Source organism: Oncorhynchus gorbuscha, linkage group LG14 (genome assembly GCF_021184085.1).
Source record: "Oncorhynchus gorbuscha isolate QuinsamMale2020 ecotype Even-year linkage group LG14, OgorEven_v1.0, whole genome shotgun sequence".
NCBI classification, from domain to species: Eukaryota; Metazoa; Chordata; class Actinopteri; order Salmoniformes; family Salmonidae; genus Oncorhynchus; species Oncorhynchus gorbuscha.
In genome coordinates this window covers 12148046-12169554 of record NC_060186.1, presented here as the reverse complement: position 1 = coordinate 12169554, position 21509 = coordinate 12148046, and the positions used below count along the sequence as shown (strand labels likewise).

At 46.1% G+C, this 21509-nt stretch overlaps 1 protein-coding gene across 2 annotated transcripts in view; it reads right to left on the bottom strand.

The window, feature by feature from the left end:
* LOC123994448 (golgin subfamily B member 1-like) overlaps window positions 1–17353 on the bottom strand; it is a 29386-nt gene extending 12033 nt beyond the window's left edge. For both annotated transcript variants that reach the window (XM_046297046.1, XM_046297047.1), the window contains exons 1-11: window positions 17257–17353; window positions 14179–14269; window positions 13403–13582; window positions 12939–13052; window positions 12605–12772; window positions 12382–12504; window positions 12165–12278; window positions 11093–11666; window positions 10926–11002; window positions 6184–6253; window positions 39–5253 (exon numbers count right to left, since the gene is read on the bottom strand). In XM_046297046.1, coding sequence (XP_046153002.1) covers window positions 39–5253; window positions 6184–6253; window positions 10926–11002; window positions 11093–11666; window positions 12165–12278; window positions 12382–12504; window positions 12605–12772; window positions 12939–13052; window positions 13403–13582; window positions 14179–14259 — 6716 coding nt within the window. In that variant the 5' untranslated portion in view covers window positions 14260–14269; window positions 17257–17353. The remainder of the gene's footprint in view (window positions 1–38; window positions 5254–6183; window positions 6254–10925; window positions 11003–11092; window positions 11667–12164; window positions 12279–12381; window positions 12505–12604; window positions 12773–12938; window positions 13053–13402; window positions 13583–14178; window positions 14270–17256) is intronic.
* Between the last annotated feature and the right edge of the window lie 4156 nt (window positions 17354–21509).

Here is a 21509-nt window from a genome sequence, read left to right as displayed (position 1 = left end):
AATTAATTGACTTTTTCAGGAACAGTAGCCATATTTACCTGTCCACTGTAAGCTGTAGCTCTTCTCTCCGTGCGGTCTCTTTCTGCAGCTTTTCAGCCAGATCTCTAGATCGGATCTCTCCCTCCCGCACCTCTGCCTCCTTCCCCTGGAGGGTGCTGTTGAAGCGACTCTCCCACTGCCGGGTCTCATCCAGCACGCGGTCCCTGTCGTCCTGCAGGGAGGACATACAGCGCGAGAAGGCAGCCAGTCGGGCCAGAGACTCATCGAGGCGGGCCTGCATCTGCTGGGCCTGTCTCTCAGCGGTGTCAGCGAGCTCTTTTGCCTCCCGGGTGGCATCCTCCTCTCTCTCCCTCTCCCGGTAAGACTCCTCCAACCTCAGCTCAATCTGCTTCAGCTCAGCTCCCAGCCTGAACCTCACAGAGTCCAGGCTCTGCTCTGCTTCTGCTTTCAACTCAGCCTCTCTCTGTAGAGCGGTCTGCTCACAGGCTCTCCTCTCAGCTTGGGCCTGGCTGGCCTCTGTCTGGGTCTCAACCAGCTGGGCTTTGCAGCTAGATAGCTCAGCCTCAGTCTTCTTCAAAGCGTCTGTGACTTTGGTCCTCTCCAGATAGGCTTGCCCAAGCTCTTTGTGGACCTCATTGCTGCCCAGTTGCAAAGCCTTGCCCTCCCTGGCCATCTCGCTGATCCTTTCCTGGTACTGGATGCAGTCCTTCTGCATCTGGCGCACCTCCAGCTGCTTCTCTCTCAGCAGCTCCTCCAGCTGCTTTGCCCGGCTCTGGCTGCCCTCTTTCACCCTCTGGGCGGACTTCAGCTGCTGCTCCAGCTCCCTCTGCTTCCCTGACTCGGCCTCTGCCTCAGCCCTCTCTCTCTGGGCCTGCCTCTTGTCCTCCTCCAGCCTGGCTGCCCGGTCCCTCTCGCTCTCGGCCAGGGCTTCCAGTTCAGCCCGCTCCCTCTCCAGTCTCTCCACCTCCCGCTGCAGCTCCGCAAGGCGCTCCCGGCTGTCTGCCGCGTCCTGCTGGTAGCCGGCGATGCTGCCATTCAGCTGGGCCAGCTGGTTCATCAGACGCTCCTCTAGGTCGTCCTTTTCTACCTCCAGGCTGCTGTGGAGCTCCTGGAGTTGGGCTTCCCTTTTAGAGCTCTCCTCCATCAGGCTCTGTTCCTTAACTTTACTCTCCTGAAGGAGCTGCTCCAGAGAGGCTAGTCCAGCCTTGAGTTCAGCCTCACTCTCTTGCCACGGTTCCCTCTCTGAATGTAGGGCTGCCTCCATTTCCCTCCGTTTTCCCTCAATTACGGTCTGTTCACTTTCAGACATGTCCGTCTTCACTGGCTCCTCTCTCTGGGTCTGTTCCTTTTCTTTACTCTCCTGAAGGCGCTGTTCCAAAGAGGCCAGCTCGGCAGTGAGTTCAGCCTCGCGCTGTTGCCTCAGTTCCCTCTCTGACTGTAGGGCTTCCTCCATTTTGCTCAATTTCTCATCAATTAGGGCCTGTGTATTTTCAGTTATTTCGGTCTTCACCATCTCCTCAACAGAGGGCGTTTCAGGTGCAGCTACCTCAGACTCTATGGCCTGACTATGTGGCTCTATATCCTGAGGCTGGCTCTTAACTGGCTCTTGGGTAGTTTTAGTCATGACTGTACTAGACTGCTGGGCAACAATAGTCTCCTCCACTACATCATCAGAGCTGGGGGTTTTATCTGGGGCTAATCTGTCCCCTTTCTCTCGCTCTTGGGCTAGTTGCTCCCTTAACTCAACACCCTGCTGTTCTAAGGAGTCCCTCTGTGCCGTAGTGGCATTCAAATCAGCTTTCAGAGCCTCAAACTCTTCTTTGAGTCTTTCAAGTTCTCCTTTGAGTGCCTTGTCCTCTCTTATTCCTTTCTTTTCATCCATCTCTCGGAGTCTCTCATTCTCCTCCTCTAAATCCATGATTTTCTGCTGCTTGGTCCTGGCAAACTTCCTCATCTTGTCTTTGACAGTGTCCACCTCTTTCTGGGCCTCTTCTTTCTGCCGTTCAGCCTCCTGCTTGGCTGCCTCGTGGATCCTGGCTCTAGCAACAAGCTCCTTCCTCTCCTGCCTAGCAGCTTCCAGCACACGTCTCACACGCTCTGACTCATCACTCACGTTCTCATAGGACTTTAGCAGAGTCTCATACTCATCCTTCATCCCATGCACCTTCTCCTCCCATTCTCTGCATGCCCGGGCAGCCTCCTCCTTGGCAGATTCTGCCTCTCTTTTATAGAAGTCTTTCTCTGTCAGCATACCCTCCATGGCCAGCTTGAGGCTCTCACAGGATCCCCCAAGGCTCTGGTTCTCCACCAAGGTCCGATCGACCTCCTCTATCAGCCTCTCTCTTTCTGCTCTCAGCTTCTCCAGCTCGACTTCTCTAGCATCCATCCTCTGCTGCAGTTCAGTGATGACTTTCTCAGTGGAGGCCAACTCTTCTTTCTGGCTTCTGTTCTCTTTGAGGGCCTCTTTGCGGGAGATAAGGGCAGCTTTGAGCTTCTGCTGAAGCTGCAGGATCTTGGCCTCGCTGCCCTTCTCTTCCTCCTGCTTCTGGGGGATCTCGGCCTCCAGTCTCTGGCTCTTTTCCTTCTCTGCTCTCAGGCCTTCCTGCAGGGAGGCGATCGACTGGTCCTTCTCATACACTGTCTCTTGCATAGACTGGAGGAGAGAGCTTTGCTCACCCAGCTGCTGGCTAAGCTCCATGATCTCATCGTTCTTGTTGCTCAGGAACTGCTTGAAGTCCTCCACCTCTGTCTGCAGGACGGCAATGGTGGACTCAGTGGAGTCTGAGGCGGCTCCCTTGGCCGCAGCCTCCAACTCTGCTTTCACAGCTTCTGCATAGGTCTGAGCCTGAAGACACTTCTCCCTCAGAGCCTCCAACTCCTCATAGACATGTTCAATCTGGCTCTCCTTCTCTCTCAGGTCCCGCAGCTCTTTACCCAGCACTAGAAGCTCACTTTCCCTGAGTGACAGGCTAGCCTGGCTCTCCTGCAGTTGGCTCTCCAACTCTGTACAAGATGCCTTCTCAGCCTGGACCTCTTCTTTCAGAGCTTGTAATGAGGCCTCAATGTCAGCTGAAAGTAGCTGAGAGGGTTCCTCTGCACTGGTAAAGGGTTTATCACCTTGTTGTTGTTGTGCTTCATTCTCAGGAGCTGAAAATTCCACCCAGTCTTCCTGGACCCAATCTCCTGCAGCTGGCTTCTCAATCTTCTCCACTGTAGCGTTGGTCTCCAGCTCGGCATGTACTTCCTTCTCTATGCTCACCTCTTTCTGTACCTGCAGTTCCTCGAGCTCGCTCAGTCTAGTCAACAGCCCATCTCGTTCACCAACCTGCTCCTCCAAACGCTCCAACAGCCCATTGTACTCTTCCTTTTGTTGTTTAAGCTGTTCGCGGTGGTGCCTGTCCTTTTCTTTGGCCATGCGGATGGCTTCTTTGTGAGAGTCCTGGGCCTCTTGGAGTTTCTTTTGCAGTGTTTCGCAATCTGACTCCGGTGAGGCCACCTGGGACTGCAACCCAGTGATTTCAGATGAGGTGTCAGCCTCTGGAGTCTGCTGAGCTCCCTCACTCAGCCTTCTGGTCATTTCAAGTGTCTCTTCCAGAACCTGATCCTGCTGGCTGATTTTCTGTTCCAAAACCTCCATGACCTCTTCTTTGGACCTCAAGGCTTGTCTGAACTCTTCGGGAGTAGTTTCAATTGCCATATCCTCTTGTTTTCTGTCTTTTTCTAAAGCTGGTACACTTACAGGGGCTTCCTCCGTTGCTTTCCCTACTTGTCCTTTCCTTTGATCTGCCTCTTTCTCAAACGCCGCAACTTTTTTCATCAGCTCTTTGCGCTGCACCAGGGCTGCCTGCAACCTCTTTTTAAAGGTGGCCACTTGGGTTGTCAGATCCTCTTTGTCCTTTCGCAAACTAGTGAGCTCATCACCATCCTCTACATGACTCTCCCCTGTCGCTTTATCATTTTCTCCAGCTTTCTCGAGCTCAATTATCTGCTTCTTCAGTTTCTTGACCTCAGTGCTCATCAGGAACATCTCCTCACCGGTCAGGAGCAGTTTGGCAGACAAGCCGTTGCTCAGCTCCATCATCTCCTGCTCTTTCTGGGTAAAACGCAGTTGCAGCTCGTTAATCTCAGTGTCCCTCTCAGACAGTACAGCTTTGGCCATGTCCCTAGCCTGAGAGAACTCCAGCAGGCTGGCCTCCATGTCTTGGAGCTTCTGCTCCAGCCCAGAGGAAGTGATCTCCCCTTCTTCCAGCTGGGTGCTCAGCATCCTGGCCTGGCCCTCCTGCTCAGAGAGAGCGCGCTGAGCCTCGTCCAGGTCTGCCTGCAGGGCCTGGATCTTCTGCTCTTTGGAGCTGCCTTCTGTCTGCAGGCTGTCCAGCTGCTCCTCCAGGAGATGCATCTCCATGCTCTGCCTCTCCAACTCAGAGCCACTGTGCTGGGCCACCGTGTCCATCTCTGACCTGGCTGACTGGAGCTCTTCCTCATATCTCTGGGCCTGGGACTCTGCCTCATCCTTGGCAGCTACCAGGGACCGAATCTCTTCCTCAAGGCCTTGGGTTCTCTCCTGTGACTCTGAGGCAGCCTCTCTCAATCTCTGGATCTCAGCCATGAGCTCACTGTACCTGTTCTGCAGCTCATCTGCCAGGGCCTGGGAAAACACCTGTCCAGGGGCAGAGTCAGAGAGGGTCGCCCCCTGCTGTCTGAGGTGCACCTGCACAGTCTCACGGATGATGACTGATGAGGACTCCACCTGGACTGTGGATGTTTCCTGCTCAGAGCTGTTCTCTTCCCAGGATTGCATCTGGAGCTGGCCAAAGCCCTGCAGTATGGGAGGCGACTGCTGACTTTCATCTTGGTTCACAGCCTCTAGGAGGGTCCAGCTGCTGTGGGCCACCTCGGAGTCACTGCTCGTGACCATCTCATCAGAGGAGGCCCCCTTAGATTCTCCTGGAGAGTCAGACTGGGATTCAATGAGCTCTGGACTGCTCTCGTTATTAGCGGAGACTGACAGGCTTGACCTATCCTCTGCCACCAGGGTGGTGTCCTCCTCTCGCGTGTCTTCTAGGAGGTCTGGCAGCACTGTAGGACTGTCGCAGGGGGCCATGGCAGTGTCCTCACGCTGGTCTAGAATCTGATCAGAGATTACCTTGAATGCATCATTTGAGCCCCGCTCTTCAGTCAGCACAAGACTCTCTCGCAGGGCAACCAACTCATGGTCTTTCTCCAATAGCTGCTGCTCCAGAGCCAATATTTGGGCTGGGGAAATCAATAAAGATGAAAATTAATAGCCAGCCTAATAATCACACAATGCACAATTAAAATAGATATTTTTCATGTACCACGTGCAGGAACTAAAATTCGATCCTACCACTGGCACCTCCCAGTAGTTCATGACTAGACCTATATATTATGGATTCATTCAGATTGCTTCTAAAAGTTAACAATTGAGATGATTATTGACATACTGTCAACATACTGTCAATACTGTTGACATGTCTACTAAACCACCAGTCTTTCAGGTTTAGTCACAGACAGTGAAATGGGTAATCCTGTAACCGCATCTGCATCACTATGCTGAACTCAGTTGTCAGCGAGGCCTGTGACAGCACAGTGTCCAATCCTATGCAAACAAATCAATAGAGGGTGTGTGTGCTGCTAGCAGGATGTATGACTGGTCCTGGCGGTTGGCTTTCAGATGTATGACTGGTCCTGGTGGTTGGCTTTAAGATGTATGACTGGTCCTGGTGGTTGGCTTTAAGATGTATGACTGGTCCTGGTAGTTGGCTTTCAGATGTATGACTGGTCCTGGTGGTTGGCTTTCAGATGTATGACTGGTCCTGGTGGTTGGCTTTCAGATGTATGACTGGTCCTGGCGGTTGGCTTTCAGATGTATGACTGGTCCTGGCGGTTGGCTTTCAGATGTATGACTGGTCCTGGCGGTTGGCTTTCAGATGTATGACTGGTCCTGGTGGTTGGCTTTCAGATGTATGACTGGTCCTGGTGGTTGGCTTTCAGATGTATGACTGGTCCTGGTGGTTGGCGTTCAGATGTATGACTGGTCCTGGTGGTTGGCTTTCAGATGTATGACTGGTCCTGGTGGTTGGCTTTCAGATGTATGACTGGTCCTGGTGGTTGGCGTTCAGATTCAGAGAATAAAAACACACATCTTAAAATAGGTCTCCTCACCCTTTTCAGCATCAGTCACGTCTTCCACAGCCGGGTCAGTCACACACTGGACCAATGACTCACGAGCAGCCTAGGAGAGAAAGACAAAGGCCTGAGTTATTACTGAACACACAGAGGGTGTAAACCTTATGACTTAATAATACATCAATCCCATGGGACTACATTCAAAATGAAGTGAGTTAACAGTTTCACACAGCTGTAACGTAGTTACACAATAGTTACACTGTAGTTATGATGAGCCTGGGTGTGAAGGTCAGCCCAGGGCTGCAGTCATAACAGAGGATCAGTGGAGAGGCGATTAGCATTGCCTTGACCCAAATGACAGGAGGACATTCTGCCTCAGCATTATTAAACCCAACCGCTGTCTCTGTCCCTCAGGCTGTCCCCTCTGAGATAGATCGTGGCCGACTGACCTGCCCCAGTAGTCAGGGCAGCGACCAGAGAGACTTCCCCACATGAATAAGCATGTTTGACACTCAATGTGCTGACTGGGAAGTCCTCACAGCACAGTGAAAAAACAGCACACCAATAGATAATTTTGTATCAGACTGTACACACATACAGCACAAATGTCTATTGGGGGGTTTGTCGTTTTCTATTGTGATTACGCACTGTCAGCAATTCTGTTTGGAAAGGGGATTGTCTAACAATTAGATTGAACATACAGAGCCTTCAGAAAGTATTCACACCCCTTGATTTATTCCACATTTTGTTGTGATACAGCCTGAATTAAACATTTATTCAAATGAAAATGTTGTGTCACAGGATGACACACAATACCCCATAATGTCAAAGTGGAATTATGTTTTTAGACATTTGTCTAATTATTTTAAAAATGAAGAGCTGAAAAGTCTTGAGCCAATAAGTATTCAACCCCTTTGTTATGGCAAACCTAACTAAGTTCAGGAGTAAAAATGTGCTCAACAAGTCACATAATAAGTTATCATGGACTCATCACTCTGTGTGCAACAATGGTGGTTAACATGATCTTTGAATGATTACCTCATCGCTGTAACCCACACATACAATTACCCCTCAGCCAATGCCTTGCAAAGAAGGGAACCTATTGGATGGATAAACGTTGTAAAAGCAGACATTGAATATCCCTTTGAGCATGGTGAGTTATTAATTACACTTTGGATGGTGAATCAATACACCCAGTCACTACAAAGATTTAGGCATCCTTCCTAACTTAGTTGCCGCAGAGGAAGGAAACCGCTCAGGGATTTCACCATGAGGCCAATGGTGACTTTAAAACAGTTAAAGTTTAATGGCTGTGATAGGAGAAAACTGAGGATGGATCAACAACATTGTAGTTACTCCACAATACTAACCTATATAACAGAGTGAAAAGAAGGACGCCTGTACAGAATACAAATATTCCAAAACATGTCTGTTTGCAATAAGGCATTAAAGTAAAACTGCAAAAAATGTGGCAAAGTAATGAACTTTTTGTCCTGAATACAAATGGTTGCGTTTGGGGCAAATCGATCACAACACATCACTGAGTACCTCTCTTCATATTTTCAAACATGGTGGTGACTGCATCATCTTATGTGTATGCTTGTCATGAGCAAGGACTAGGGGAGTTTTTTAGGATAAAGAGAGCTAAACACTGGTGAAATCCAAGAAGAAAACCTGGTTCAGTCTTCTTTCCAACAGAGACAGATTCACCTTTCAGCAGGACAATAACCTAAAATACAATGGCAATTATAAACTGGGTGGGTCGAGCCCTGAATGCTGATTGGATGACAGCCGTGGTATATCAGAACTTATACCATGGGTATGACAAAACATTTATTTTTACTGCTCTAATTATACTGGTAACCAGGTTTTAATAGCAATAAGGCACCTCGGGGGTTGGTGATATATGGCCAATATACCACGGCTAAGGGCAGTGTCTAGGACACCCCGCGTTGTGTCGTGCGTAAGAATAGCCCTTAGTCGTGTTATATTGGCCAAATACCACACCTCCGCTTGCCTTATTGCTTAAATATACACTGAGTGTACAAAACATTAAGAACATGCTCTTTCCATGACATAGACTGACCAGGTGATTCCAGGTGAAAGATCCCTTATTGATGTCTCTTGTTAAATCCACTTCAATCAGTGTAGAGGACAAGGAGGAAACAGGTTCAAGAAGGATTTTTAAGCCTTGAGGCAATTGAGACATGGATTGTGTATGTGTACCATTCAGAGGGTGAATGGGCAAGACTAAATATTTAAGTGCCTTTGAACAGGATACGGTAGTAGGTGTCAGGCGCAGCGGTTTGTGTCAAAAACTGCAACACTGCTGGGTTTCACACTCAACAGTTTAACATGTGCGCTAAGAATGGTCAATCACCAAAAGGACATCCCACCAACTTAACTTCTTATGGTTAGGGGGCATTTTCACATTTGGATGAAAAGTGTGCCCAGAGTAAATTGCCTCTTACTCAGTCCCAGATGCTAATATATGCATATTATTAGTAGTATTAGATAGAAAACACTCTGAAGAGTCTATAACGATTTGAATGATGTCTGTGAGTATAACATATCTCATATGGCAGGCAAAAACCTGAGAGAAAAATTCTAACCAGGAAGTGGGAAATCTGAGGTTTGTAGGTTTTCAACTCAGCCCCTATTGAATATACAGTGGGATATGGGCCATATTGCACTTCCTAAGGCTTCCACTAGATGTCAACAGTCTTTAGAACATTGTTTCAGGCATCAACTGTGAAGGGGGACTGAGAGGGGAATGAGTCAGAGGTCTGCCAGCAGCCTCGGTCTCGTGACGTGCGGTCATGAGAAAATTACCTCTCGTTCCATTGCTTTTCTATAGACAAATTAATTCTCTGGTTGGGACATTATTAAACATTTATGATAAAACATCCTAAAGATTTATTCTATACATCGTTTGATTTGTTTCTACGACCAGTAATACAACTTTTTGGAATTTTCATCCGACATTTCCGCTGGACTTGCCCGCGCCTCGTGAGTTTCGATTTGTTTATAAACGCCCTAACAAAAGGAGGAATTTGGACATAAATGATGGACTTTATGGAACAAATCCAACATTTATTGGGGAACTGGGATTCCTGGGAGTGCATTCTGACGAAGATCAAAGGTAAGTGAATATTTATAATGCTATTTATGACTTATGTTGACTCCAACATAGCGGATATATTCTTGGGTTGTGTATGTCGTCTGAGCGCCGTACTCAGACTATTGCATGGTTTGCTTTTTCCGTAAAGTTGTTTAAAAATCTGACACAGCGGTTGTTTTAAGGAGAAGTATATCTTTAAATCTGTGAGTAACACTTGTGTCTTTTATTAATGTTTATTATGAGTATTTCTGTGATTTGATGTGGCTCTGTGCAAATTCACGGGATGTTTTGGAGGCAAAGCCAAATGTAAACTGAGGTTTTTGGATATAAATATAAACTTGATTGAACAAAACATACATGTATTGTGTAACATGTTGTTGTCCTGGGAGTGTCATCTGATGAAGAATATCAAAGGTTACTGATTAATTTGATCGATATTTCTGCTTTTTGTGACTCCTCTCTTTGCTTGGAAAATCGCTGTATGCTTTCTGTGACTAGTTGCTGACCTAACAAAATGATATGTTCTGCTTTCGCTGAAAAGCTTTTTTGAAATCGGACACTGTTTTTTTTAATTTTTTATTTAACCAGGTAGGCTAGTTGAGAACAAGTTCTCATTTGCAACTGCGACCTGGCCAAGATAAAGCATAGCAGTGTGACCAGACAACACAGAGTTATACATGGAGTAAACAATTAAAAAGTCAATAACACAGTAGAAAAAAAGGGGAGTCTATATACATTGTGTGCAAAAGGCATGAGGAGGTAGGCCAATAATTACAATTTTGCAGATTAACACTGGAGTGATAAATGATCAGATGGTCATGTACAGGTAGAGATATTGGTGTGCAAAAGAGCAGAAAAGTAAATAAATAAAAACAGTATGAGGATGGGGTAGTTAAAAATGGGTGGGCTATTTACCGATAGACTATGTACAGCTGCAGCGATCGGTTAGCTGCTCAGATAGCAGATGTTTGAAGTTGGTGAGGGAGATACAAGTCTCCAACTTCAGCGATTTTTGCAATTCGTTCCAGTCACAGGCAGCAGAGAACTGGAACGAAAGGCGGCCAAATGAGGTGTTGGCTTTAGGGATGATCAGTGAGATACACCTGCTGGAGCGCGTGCTACGGATGGGAGTTGCCATCGTGACCAGTGAACTGAGATAAGGCGGAGCTTTACCTAGCATAGACTTGTAGATGACCTGGAGCCAGTGGGTCTGGCGACGAATATGTAGCGAGGGCCAGCCGACTATAGCATACAGGTCCCAGTGGTGGGTGGTATAAGGTGCTTTAGTGACAAAATGGATGTCACTGTGATAAACTGCATCCAGTTTGCTGAGTAGTGTTGTTGGATTAACGGGAATTTTCTCTTTAAAATGGTGCCTAATACTTGTATGTTTGAGAAAATTTAATTATGAGATTTCTGTTAGACAAAATAGACAAAGAACATTTGAGAATCTAGCAATGGGTACAACAGACTGAAGAGTCTGGTAATTTGGGGTTCACAGATAATAAACACTATAAGCTATTTCTCCCAAAGTACATTTTCATGTTTATTTTCTTGTTATTACAGGATTCAAAACAAGCTTGCAACATGTGTTACCTTCATTCATTTAGTAGTCGTAACAATCTCCTAAATTAAATTAGTGCGTCTGACTGCTCACCATTCCAATTTGCTGCTCCAGCTGTTGTATCCTAGCAACTGCCTCTTCGCCTTCTGCGGTGCGCTTATCCAGTTGTTCTGAAAGAAAAACAAAATTATTAAATATGCTTCAAGCAAGCCGCTTGTTAGGGTATCATGAATGCTTGATAGTGTATTTGGTTCCCTTACCTTGCAATGTCTCCATGGTGTGGGTGACCTGGGCGCAGTGTTCCTCGCTCTCCCTCTGCTCCACCCTCAGCCTCTCCAGCTGGGCCTCCAGTGTACCCAGGCACAGGGCCGGGTCGGTGGGAACAGGGATGTCCTCCTCGGCCCCCTCTCCAGCCAGAGAGCGCAGGCCTGTCAACAACTCAGCCAGGGCCTCTCCTGCCCTTTGCCCCTCTCCATACTCCTCTCTTAAGGCAGCAAGCTCCTTTTCCAACCTGGCTACTTCTCTGTTGGTCACTTCCTCCCGCTCTCTAGTGGCCAACTCCAGTTTCACTGTCAGGTCCTCCATCTGGGTTGATCGGTCTCTCTCTGAAGCCTCCAGACTGGCTAGCTGGGCTGCTCTGTCCCGCTCTGAGGCCTCCAGACTGGCTAGCTGGGCTGCTCTGTCCCGCTCGGAGGCCTCCAGGTTGGCTCGGAGGGCCACCAGCTCTGCCTCGGCCTGGCTGGACCACCCAGCCCACTGCTGTCTCTCCTCCTCCCTCTGCCTGCCAGCCTCAGCCAGCTCCTGCTCCATCTGGCGGAACTGAGCCGTGAGGATCTGCAGAGAGAAGGAGGCAGAGAGAGAGAGAGAGAGAGAGAGGAGGCAGAGTGAGAGGGGCAGCGAGAGAGAGAGGCAGAGAGGGAAAGAGAGGCAGAAAGAGAGAGAGACAGAGAGAGAAAGAGAGAGAAGGAGAGAGCGAGAGAATAAAGACAGATGAAGGCGGGGACGGTAGAGTCTACAATGAGAACTGCTCGGCTGTGCCAGTAAAGCAGTGATTTTGCATTTAGATGAGAAATGCGTCTACTCCTCAGCCCTTATGTAACATGCAATTTGTCAATCAACAAATGTACTTACTCAGTCAGTGTCACTCTGCTGTCACACTAGTACCTTGGTGAATAATGTAATACAGTACTCTGTGTCAGTCTCTTCAGATGGGCTCATTTTGCACAAAGGGTCAGTCAGGTTGCATTGTTATTCTATTGTGGGGCCTTCATTGAGAAAACACCATTCCCACTATGGCTCTACACTGACCAGGACAGTAGGGCGTGTCTGTACCTGTTTCTGCTGGTCGGCATTGTTCAGCTCCACCTGCAGCATCTCCAGCACCTGGCAGCGTGACCGCATGGCTTCCTCCTGCTCCTCACAACGCCGCTGCGCTGCACGCAGAGCCTAGCAACACACACACTAAAGGCTTGGGTACAGGCTAAAAACAGTGTATAGGACCTGGCCTGTGTGAGGGAGTGTAGAATGAGTCAGAGAATGAAGTTTGTACCTGCTGCAGCTCAGCGTCGTTCTGGCTCTGCACTGTGACCCTCAGCAGCTCGTCCTCATGCTTCTGGATCTGCTCCTGGAAACGCACGTCCTTTTCACAGACAACTGCCTGAAGCACACGAACCTAAACGCATGACACATCTCTGCAGTGAGCTGACGGGCCCCTTTTAAACAATCTGGAACCTATTCATTGAAAATGGTTTGAGTGACAACGAAACTGGCACCTGCTCCGTGTGTACGGCTTCCTTTTCACACAGGGCCTGTTCAGACATCTGGAGACGCTCCTCGAGGTTCTTCGCCGAGGTCGAGACCTCACTGAGCTGCTTCCTCAGCTCCTGGAGTTCCTCCTCCACAGCAGGAGCTGAGCTGGTGAAGGAGCTGTCTGGAGAGCTCTTCAGGAAATAGACAAGGATTTCAAAATGTTCAAAATAGTCTAGTGTAGACCAAACTGGCTGTAAAGAATCTACAACATTTTAACTCTATACATTACAGCTAAAATACACATCAGAACTATGCTTATTGAACACGGAGTTATTTGAACTCGGCTAAAGGACTTACTGCTGCTCCCTCCTGCCCTTTGAGGTCAGCAATTTGTTTGTTCAGAGCAGCCATCTTGGTTTTGGCCTGCAGCTTCAGTTTAGTGAAGCGTGCCTCCGCTGTCTCCCTTTCGCTCTGTAAACACACCAACAAAGACAGCATCGAAACTTGTGGTCCAGCAACAACAGCATATTCTCAGTAGATTTCTGACGACAATCTTTATTTGACAAGAAGTGCATCAAATATGAATATTTCATGATCCCAACCCACACAGGACAGAAAGAAAATCTAAGCTATACATTGAGGGCACATCCATATAAAACCACTGCATTCATGTCTCACACACACGCATACAAAGTCATAGCAATATACATAGGCGCACACACACACACACACACACACACACACACACACACACACACACACACACACACACACACACACACACACACACACACACACACCCACCTGTACCCAGGCCTCACCTTAAGCTGCTTTTCAAAGGTGGCCAGCTGGCTGTCCTTATCTCTGACCACCTCCTTGAGATGCACTGTCAGCTGCTCTAGATGGGCTAGCCTTTCCAGGGGCTCCTCCTCCACCCCAGGCCCAGACTCCTCAGGGGCTCCGGGGGCATCTCCAGGGGGGAGTTGGGGGACCAACATATCCTGCAAAAGGGCCACAGAGAAGAAGAGTGGATACAAATATGGGGACTTGGAGAACATTAAGGCCTGCAACGGTGATCCGTTAGAGCAGGGTTTATCAAACTGGGTCCTGGGGTCCCTCTCCCCCTGGGTGCACATTTAGGTTTTTACCCTAGCACAACACAGCTGATTCAAATAATCAAAGCTTGATGATTACATTTTTTAATAAATGTATCCGTTATTTTACCAGGTAAGTTGACTGAGAACATGTTCTCATTTACAACAACGACCTGGGGAATAGTTACAGGGGAAAGGAGGGGTTGAATGAGCCAATTGTAAACTGGTGATGATGGTGATTGGTTATTTGAATCAGCTGTGTAGTGCTAGAGCAAAAACCAAAACGTGCAACCAGGGGGACCCCAGAACCGAGTTTGGGGGACCATGTGGTAGAGTGCTGATCAGTTTTGCCTTTTAGATCACAATGGATCGATTATTATGGACAGAGAGGAGCTGATCCTAGTTAAGCACTACAACTCACACAATTGATAAATATGGGCCCAGGACAGAAAACATGCGCCATGTTATGTAAGCTTGTGAGGGGTTGAGGGAGTCTCTCTTACCTGAGGGGCTCCATCGGGGGGCTCGTCCCCAGACAGCTCCTGCAGGACGTTGGTAAAGCCCTGGGACAGCCGGCTGAGCATGTAGCCGAAACTGGTGGTACAAGACAGAGTTTTGACATTGAGGGTTCTATCTCAATCAATCATTATTTATAAAGACATCAGCAGTTGTCACAAAGTGATTATACAGAAACCGGATCAAAAAAATCTCCATGGAGTTTGCATTATGATGCATTTACAATGTTAGCGCCTCTTTTATGTTATGATTCACATTTCTGTGTATAGAATGTATTTTAAGACAAAAACATAGATTGACTCAAATAATCAATGGCAATAAGTGCAGTGGAAGAGAACAATTGAGACCAGTGAAATCATTGAATGAGGGTTCCTGGACAGTCAATCAGTGGAGGCCCCTCGGAGGACCATCCTCAGTGAATTTCATAAAAAGTAGTGAAATATAAAAAAAGTTATCCCTTTTCGATCAAACTATACTAAATATATTCACGTCACCAAATAATTGATGAAAACACACCATTTGCAATGAAGGTCGACACTAGCCTCAGCAGCACTCTGTATGCTAGCCCCATGGTGTAGCTGGAGGACAGTTAGCTTCTGTCCTCCTCTGGGTACATTGACTTCAATACAAAACCTAGGAGGCTCATGGTTCTCACCCCCTTCCATAGACTTACACAGTAATAATGACAACTTCCAGAGGACATCCTAGAAACCTATCACAGCATTTACTGACATGTTGTCCATGCAAATCAAAGGATCAGAGAATGAATCTAGTACTAAAAGCATAAGCTACCACTAGCTAGCACTGCATAAAAGGTGGTGAGTTGTTGACTCAAAGAGAAAGACAATAGTTGAACAAAATAATTTATAAAAAAATTAAGGAAAAGCGAGAGAGATATTTTGTTGTATTTTATTTTGTCACTTTCATTTACTTAGCTAGCGCATGCAGCTAGCTTGTTTAATGTACTCAAACACCTAGCTCAAACAAAGAGGGATGCTATGTTAGCTAGCTGGCTATGGCTAACCAACACTGGATTTCTTCCAAGTCAAGGTAAGCTTTTTAAAATATTTTTTTATATATATATATAATTATTAATTGCCACCGGGCCCACCGGTTCTTAAATGGAGCAAAACTTGGATAGGAATACCTGAATTTGTCCAATAAAATTCACATTTTTAACTGTTGGACTAATGATTACTACCTAGATTAGCTAGAGGCAGGCAAAAGTATGGAAGGCGGTATTGAATGTGTCACTGTCTGTCACCTTGATTCTCTACCTTGTAAACTTTCATTCATAGGCTAGGTTGTAGCAACCTCACAATGGGTATCGGGAAAATTAGAGTATCATGTAGTAGCCTAAACCTATAGATGTTGCATTGCGGTGATATAGCCCGACAGGATGCTCTAGATTGTGCATCTGTAAAAGTTTGAGAGTGTTTTTGGTGACAAGCTAATTTTTTCAGCCTCCTTTGTTTTGTTGACAATAACCTCACACTCGATGTCAACAAAACAAAGGAGATGATCGTGGACTTCAGGAAACAGCAGAGAGAGCACCCCCCTATCCACATCGACGGGACAGTAGTGGAGAGTGTAGTAAGTTTTAAGTTCCCCGGAGTACACATCACGGACAAACTGAATTGGTCCAACCGCACAAACAGAGTGGCGCAGAAGCGCCTCTTCAACAGGAGCCTGAAGAAATTCGGCTTGTCACCAAAAGCACTCACAAACTTTTACAGATGCACAATCGAGAGCATCCTGTCGGGCTGTATCACCGCCTGGTACGGCAACTGCTCCGCCCATAACCGTAAGGCTCCAGAGGGTAGTGAGGTCTGCACAACGCATCACCGGGGGAAAACTACCTGCCCTCCAGGACACCTGCACCACCCGATGTCACAGGAAGGCCAAAAAGATCATCAAGGACAACAACCACCCGAGCCACTGCCTGTTCACCCCGCTATTCATCCAGAAGGCGAGGTCAGTACAGGTGCATCAAAGCGGGGACCGAGAGACTGAAAAACAGCTTCTATCTCAAGGCCATCAGACTGTTAAACAGCCATCACATTGAGTGGCTGCTGCCAACATACTGACTCAACTCCAGCCACTTTAATAATGGAAAAATGTATGTAATTAATGTATCACTAGCCACTTTATATGTTTACATACCCTACATTACTCATCTCATATGTATATACTGTACTCTATACCATCTACTGCATCTTGCCTATGCCGTTCGGCCATCACTCATTCATAAATGTATATGTACATATTCTTATTCATGCCTTTACACTTGTGTGTATAACGTAGTTGTTGTGAAATTGTTAGGTTAGATTGCTTATTAGATATTACTGCATGGTCGGAACTAAAAGCACAAGCATTACGCTACACTCGCATTAACATCTGCTAACCATGTGTATGTGACAAATAAAATGTCATTTGAGCTGGTTGAACGGAATGTGAATGACAGTCATCCAATATGCTGTAATAAAAATAAGGCCACGCTCATTAAAAAAATGTATCATCCTCCCTCATCTTAAACGGCACCGACCGCCACTGCATTCAATCATCCTTTGTGCCAATAATATACCTGTGGCAACATACATTAACGGGCATTATTGTTATTGTTTTGTGACCCAGATAGTTCGTGCAGAGGGCCTCGAGGTTCGAGTGTCACCGGAAGAGCCGAACACTGCCGAACAATAGGGCCATTCGACTGCGGCTGCGTCATTTTGTTTTGCCCACTACTCCTGAACAGCAAAGATTATAGGGAGAAATGGATGGCTTACTTTCTGAACAGTTTGACAGTGCTGTCTCCAACCATAGTAAGAGTATTTGATGTATGTACATAAATCGGAATTATGATGCTGTATTGGTTGCGCTTGTATAAAAACAGCGAACGAGTTAGCTTTTCAGTGCACGTAGACAAGCAGCTAGCTAGCTGGCTAACAAGGATAACAGTAATTGGCTAAATATATCGCTGTGCCTTGTTTTTTTGGAGCGTGTGGCAGCTGTTCTAAACTGCAACTCTGGGAATGGTGTGCTGGTAGTTGAAAGAACGAGGGACTAACCTGTATGAGTGCTTCTCAGATACCGGTTTCTGCTTTTTATTTGAAGAATATCCTCTGCTGTATTTCTGTGCATAGCCACATCACCAAACATCCCGGAAACAAAACTTGCAGAGCATCGATTGGCCAGTGGAGGATTGCACAACAGTAAGGGGATGTCTGTAAATTTTGACCGTTTACCATTTTTCAAGAGACTGTCTTTTAAGGAAAAATGTGCAACATGCGCCAAAACGCTCTTTTTTTTAAAAGAAGATAATGTTTTGGTGTTTTTATACCATGATAAACCTTAACCATTTTCATTTGTAACCACACAACTGAATTCAATAGGATGGGGCCGGGTCATGACCCACGAGTCAATCTGATTATCAACAATGGAAGACAACTTGGACGAAGCCTTCTTCTACTTGCACACTACACCACAGTGTTTGTGACCTTTGTGAGTCGCGCTGTGAACTGGTTCGTGCAGATGCTAAAGTGGACCACACTGTTTGCACGGTACACAGTGTCCGTCTTTGACTCCATCTACAGACACCTGCATTGGTGGCGTAGAAGGGGCGGTGGAGGGGTTGCCAAGCAGATCTGCCCCAGCCCTGACACAAAATCAGGGTGACCAGAGTAAACATTTCAAGTCTCTTTAAACTTGAAGTCTTAATGATTTAATTGAGAGTTTTAACCTTAGCACTAACCGGACAGCCTTCTCAAGACATCAAATCGGAAGATCTCACTGCTCTTTTGGGAAAATGAAGTGCAACAGTGGTGAGAGTTAAAGTAGAATGGAAATAGCACCTTGCTGAAGTCATTCATTTCATTGTTTAATTCCTTACTAACAGTCTAGTGTTTTACAGTATATGCATGTATCTGTTGCATGTGTATTCCTTGTACTGTAATGCCAATGTGAAAGTTACATGTTTGAATTTTCATATCATAAACTGCTAGAATAATGTTCAAGGACAGCTTCTCCAAAACCACAAACAGGAGGGGAAGAATCGGGCATTAAACACACTCTCACTCATTAAAGACATCTCTGGTATTATAACACTTTTCTAAAGGGTATAACGTCAATTCAACTACACTACCCACCTATGAACTGTAATTTGTAACATGTATAGGATGTACAGTATAGGGGTCTAACTAAGCAGCTATTTTGTCCCACAGCCAGCTATTCATGTGACTGTAAATAACTGAGAAGTATGTTTCCAGGGCCACCGGACAGGGAATGGGTCTTTCACATTCTAATCTCGGCACCCAGAACAATCTAATCGATTACATTTATGTTCAGTCGGTCTCAAGACTATTCCCATTTCTGCATTATACTGTCTATCAGTAATTCTAACCACTATTGAGTTGAACGAATACAGAATTGTCTTTATTTATGCTTGTTTCCTTTTATTGTATTTTTTTTGACTTATTTTATTTGTAAAAACACTATATGAATGGCAGCGTTGTGTTCAAAATCATGCCAACAATAATCCCTACAGTTGGAAATGTGTTGATGGTTGTCTGTACTTAAATCACTATTTTAATCACTCATATACACCGAGTATACCAAACATTAGGAACACCATAATATTGAGTTGCAACCCCTCCCCTTTTGACCTCAGAACAGACTTAATTCGCCGGGGCATGGACTCAAGGTGTTGAAAACATCCACAGGGATGCCAACGCTTCGCACAGTTGTGTCAAGTTAGCTGGATGTCCTTTGGGTGGACCCTTCTTGTTACACAGGAAACTGTAGTGTGAAAAACCCAGAAACATTGCAGTTCTTGACACAAACTGGTGTGCCTGGCACCTATGACCATACCCCATTCAAAGGCACTTAAATATTTTGTCTTGCCCATTCGCCCTCTGAATGGCACACATACATAATCCATCTCAAGGCTTAAAAATACTTATTTTACTGGTCTCCTCCCCTTCATCTACATTGATTGAAGGGGATTTAACAAGTGACATCAATTAGGGATCATAGCTTTCACCAGGATTCACCTTGTCAGTCTATGTCATGGAAAGAGCAGGTGTCCTTAATGTTTTGTATACTCAGTGTATACCACAGGTGTCAAACTCATTCCATGGATGAATGAGTGTCTGTGGGTTTTCGCTCCTCCCTTGTACTCAATAGAGGAATTAAGGTCACCAGCGAGTAACAAACTCCCCTCACCTGGTTGTTTAAGGCTCTACTGAAAGGAAAAAAGAGAAACTTGCAGACACTCGGCCATCCATGGAATGAGTGACACCCCTGGTCTAGATACAGCCTTTAAAGATGGAATCCGCATTAGGGGAAACGGCACCACAGTTCCTGTGTTACAGAGGTGGGCAGCGTGATAAAAAAAACAATTGCAGTACACATTCTGCTGTTCTATCTCACGTGCAATGATGTGCGGGGGGAAAACAAGTATTTGCAGTAACTTTGTTTTATACTGAACAAAAATATGAATGCAAAATGTAACAATTAACAATTTTAATGAGTTACAGTTCATAAGGAAATCAGGCAATTTAAATAAATTAGGCTCTAATCTATGGATTTCACATGAGGGCAGGGGCGGAGCCAGGCCCAGCCAATCAGAATGAGTTTTTCCTCACAAAAAGGCTTTATTACAGACAGAAATACTCATCGTTTCATCAGCTGTCCGGGTGGCTGGTCTCAGACGATCTCACAGTTGAAGAAGCCGGATGTGGAAGTCCTGGGCTGGCGTGGTTACGAGGCTTGTTGGATGTACTGCCAGTACCCTGTACTGCCAGTACCCTGTACTGCCAGTACCCTGTACTGCCAGTACCCTGTACTGCCAGTACCCTGTACTGCCAGTACCCTGTACTGCCAGTACCCTGTACTGCCAGTACCCTGTACTGCCAGTACCCTGTACTGCCAGTACCCTGTACTGCCAGTACCCTGTACTGCCAGTACCCTGTACTGCCAGTACCCTGTACTGCCAGTACCCTGTACTGCCAGTACCCTGTACTGCCAGTACCCTGTACTGCCAGTACCCTGTACTGCCAGTACCCTGTACTGCCAGTACCCTGTACTGCCAGTACCCTGTACTGCCAGTACCCTGTACTGCCAGTACCCTGTACTGCCAGTACCCTGTACTGCCAGTACCCTGTACTGCCAGTACCCTGTACTGCCAGTACCCTGTACTGCCAGTACTCTGTACTGGTAGTCTAAGTAAGACACTTCTGACTGTAGGATGTGCCACAATGTTCCATGTGGGCCTAAGCACCACAGTTGAAGTACTTTATTGTGCATTATGCTAAATCCACTGCTTGTCTGGTCAATGTTACTGTTGCACTGTATGGAGAATCAAAGTCTGGCACTGTAATACAGATAGTTTATGCTTGCAGAAAGCATTGTCTTATGGTCACAATGAACTGATTAATGACCTGGTCCTACTTGGTCTATGAATGTGAAGGAATCTCAATAAACCAAACTAAAAACAGAACTGTGACATTCTTCACTATTTTCTCCCCTTTCCAGTCAAATGCCACACAGACACATGATCATGATTGATGTAGGCTTGCAAATAGGTGAGATAACATGAAATGATTCCAGATTGTTAGAGAACTTTGTCCCCCTAAGAGCTACAGTCTGTCGTTGCGGTTTTAATAAATCTTATGGCTGCAGGGGCAGTATTGAGTAGCTTGGATGAAAGGTGCCCAGAGTAAACGGCCTGCTCCTCAGTCCCAGTTGCTAATATATGCATATTAGTATATATGCATATATTATGCTAATATAATATACTAATATATGCATATTATTAGTAGTATTGGATAGAAAAAAGATTATAAAACTGTTTGAATGATGTCTGTGTATAACAGAACTCATATGGCAGGCAAAAACCTGAGAAGAAATCCAAACAGGAAGTGGGAAATCTGAAGTTGGTCAATTTATAACCCAGTCCCTATTGAATACACAGTGGCATATTGGTTGTTGCACTTCCTAAGGCTTCCACTAGATGTCAACAGTCTTTAGAAACTTTGAGGATTCTACTGTGAAGTGGGACTGAATGAGAGAGGAATGAGTCAGGTCTGCCATGAGCTGACCATGTACGTTCACATGAGAGGGAGCTCTGTTCCATCGCACTTCTGAAGACAATGGAATTCACCGGTTGGAACATATTAACGTTTTATGTTAAAAACATCCTAAAGATTGATTCCATACATTGTTTGACATGTTTCCACAGACAGGAACGTAACTTTTTGACATTTCATCTGCAACTAGGGAACGCGCTTCATGACTTTGGATTTGTTTACCAAACATGCTAACA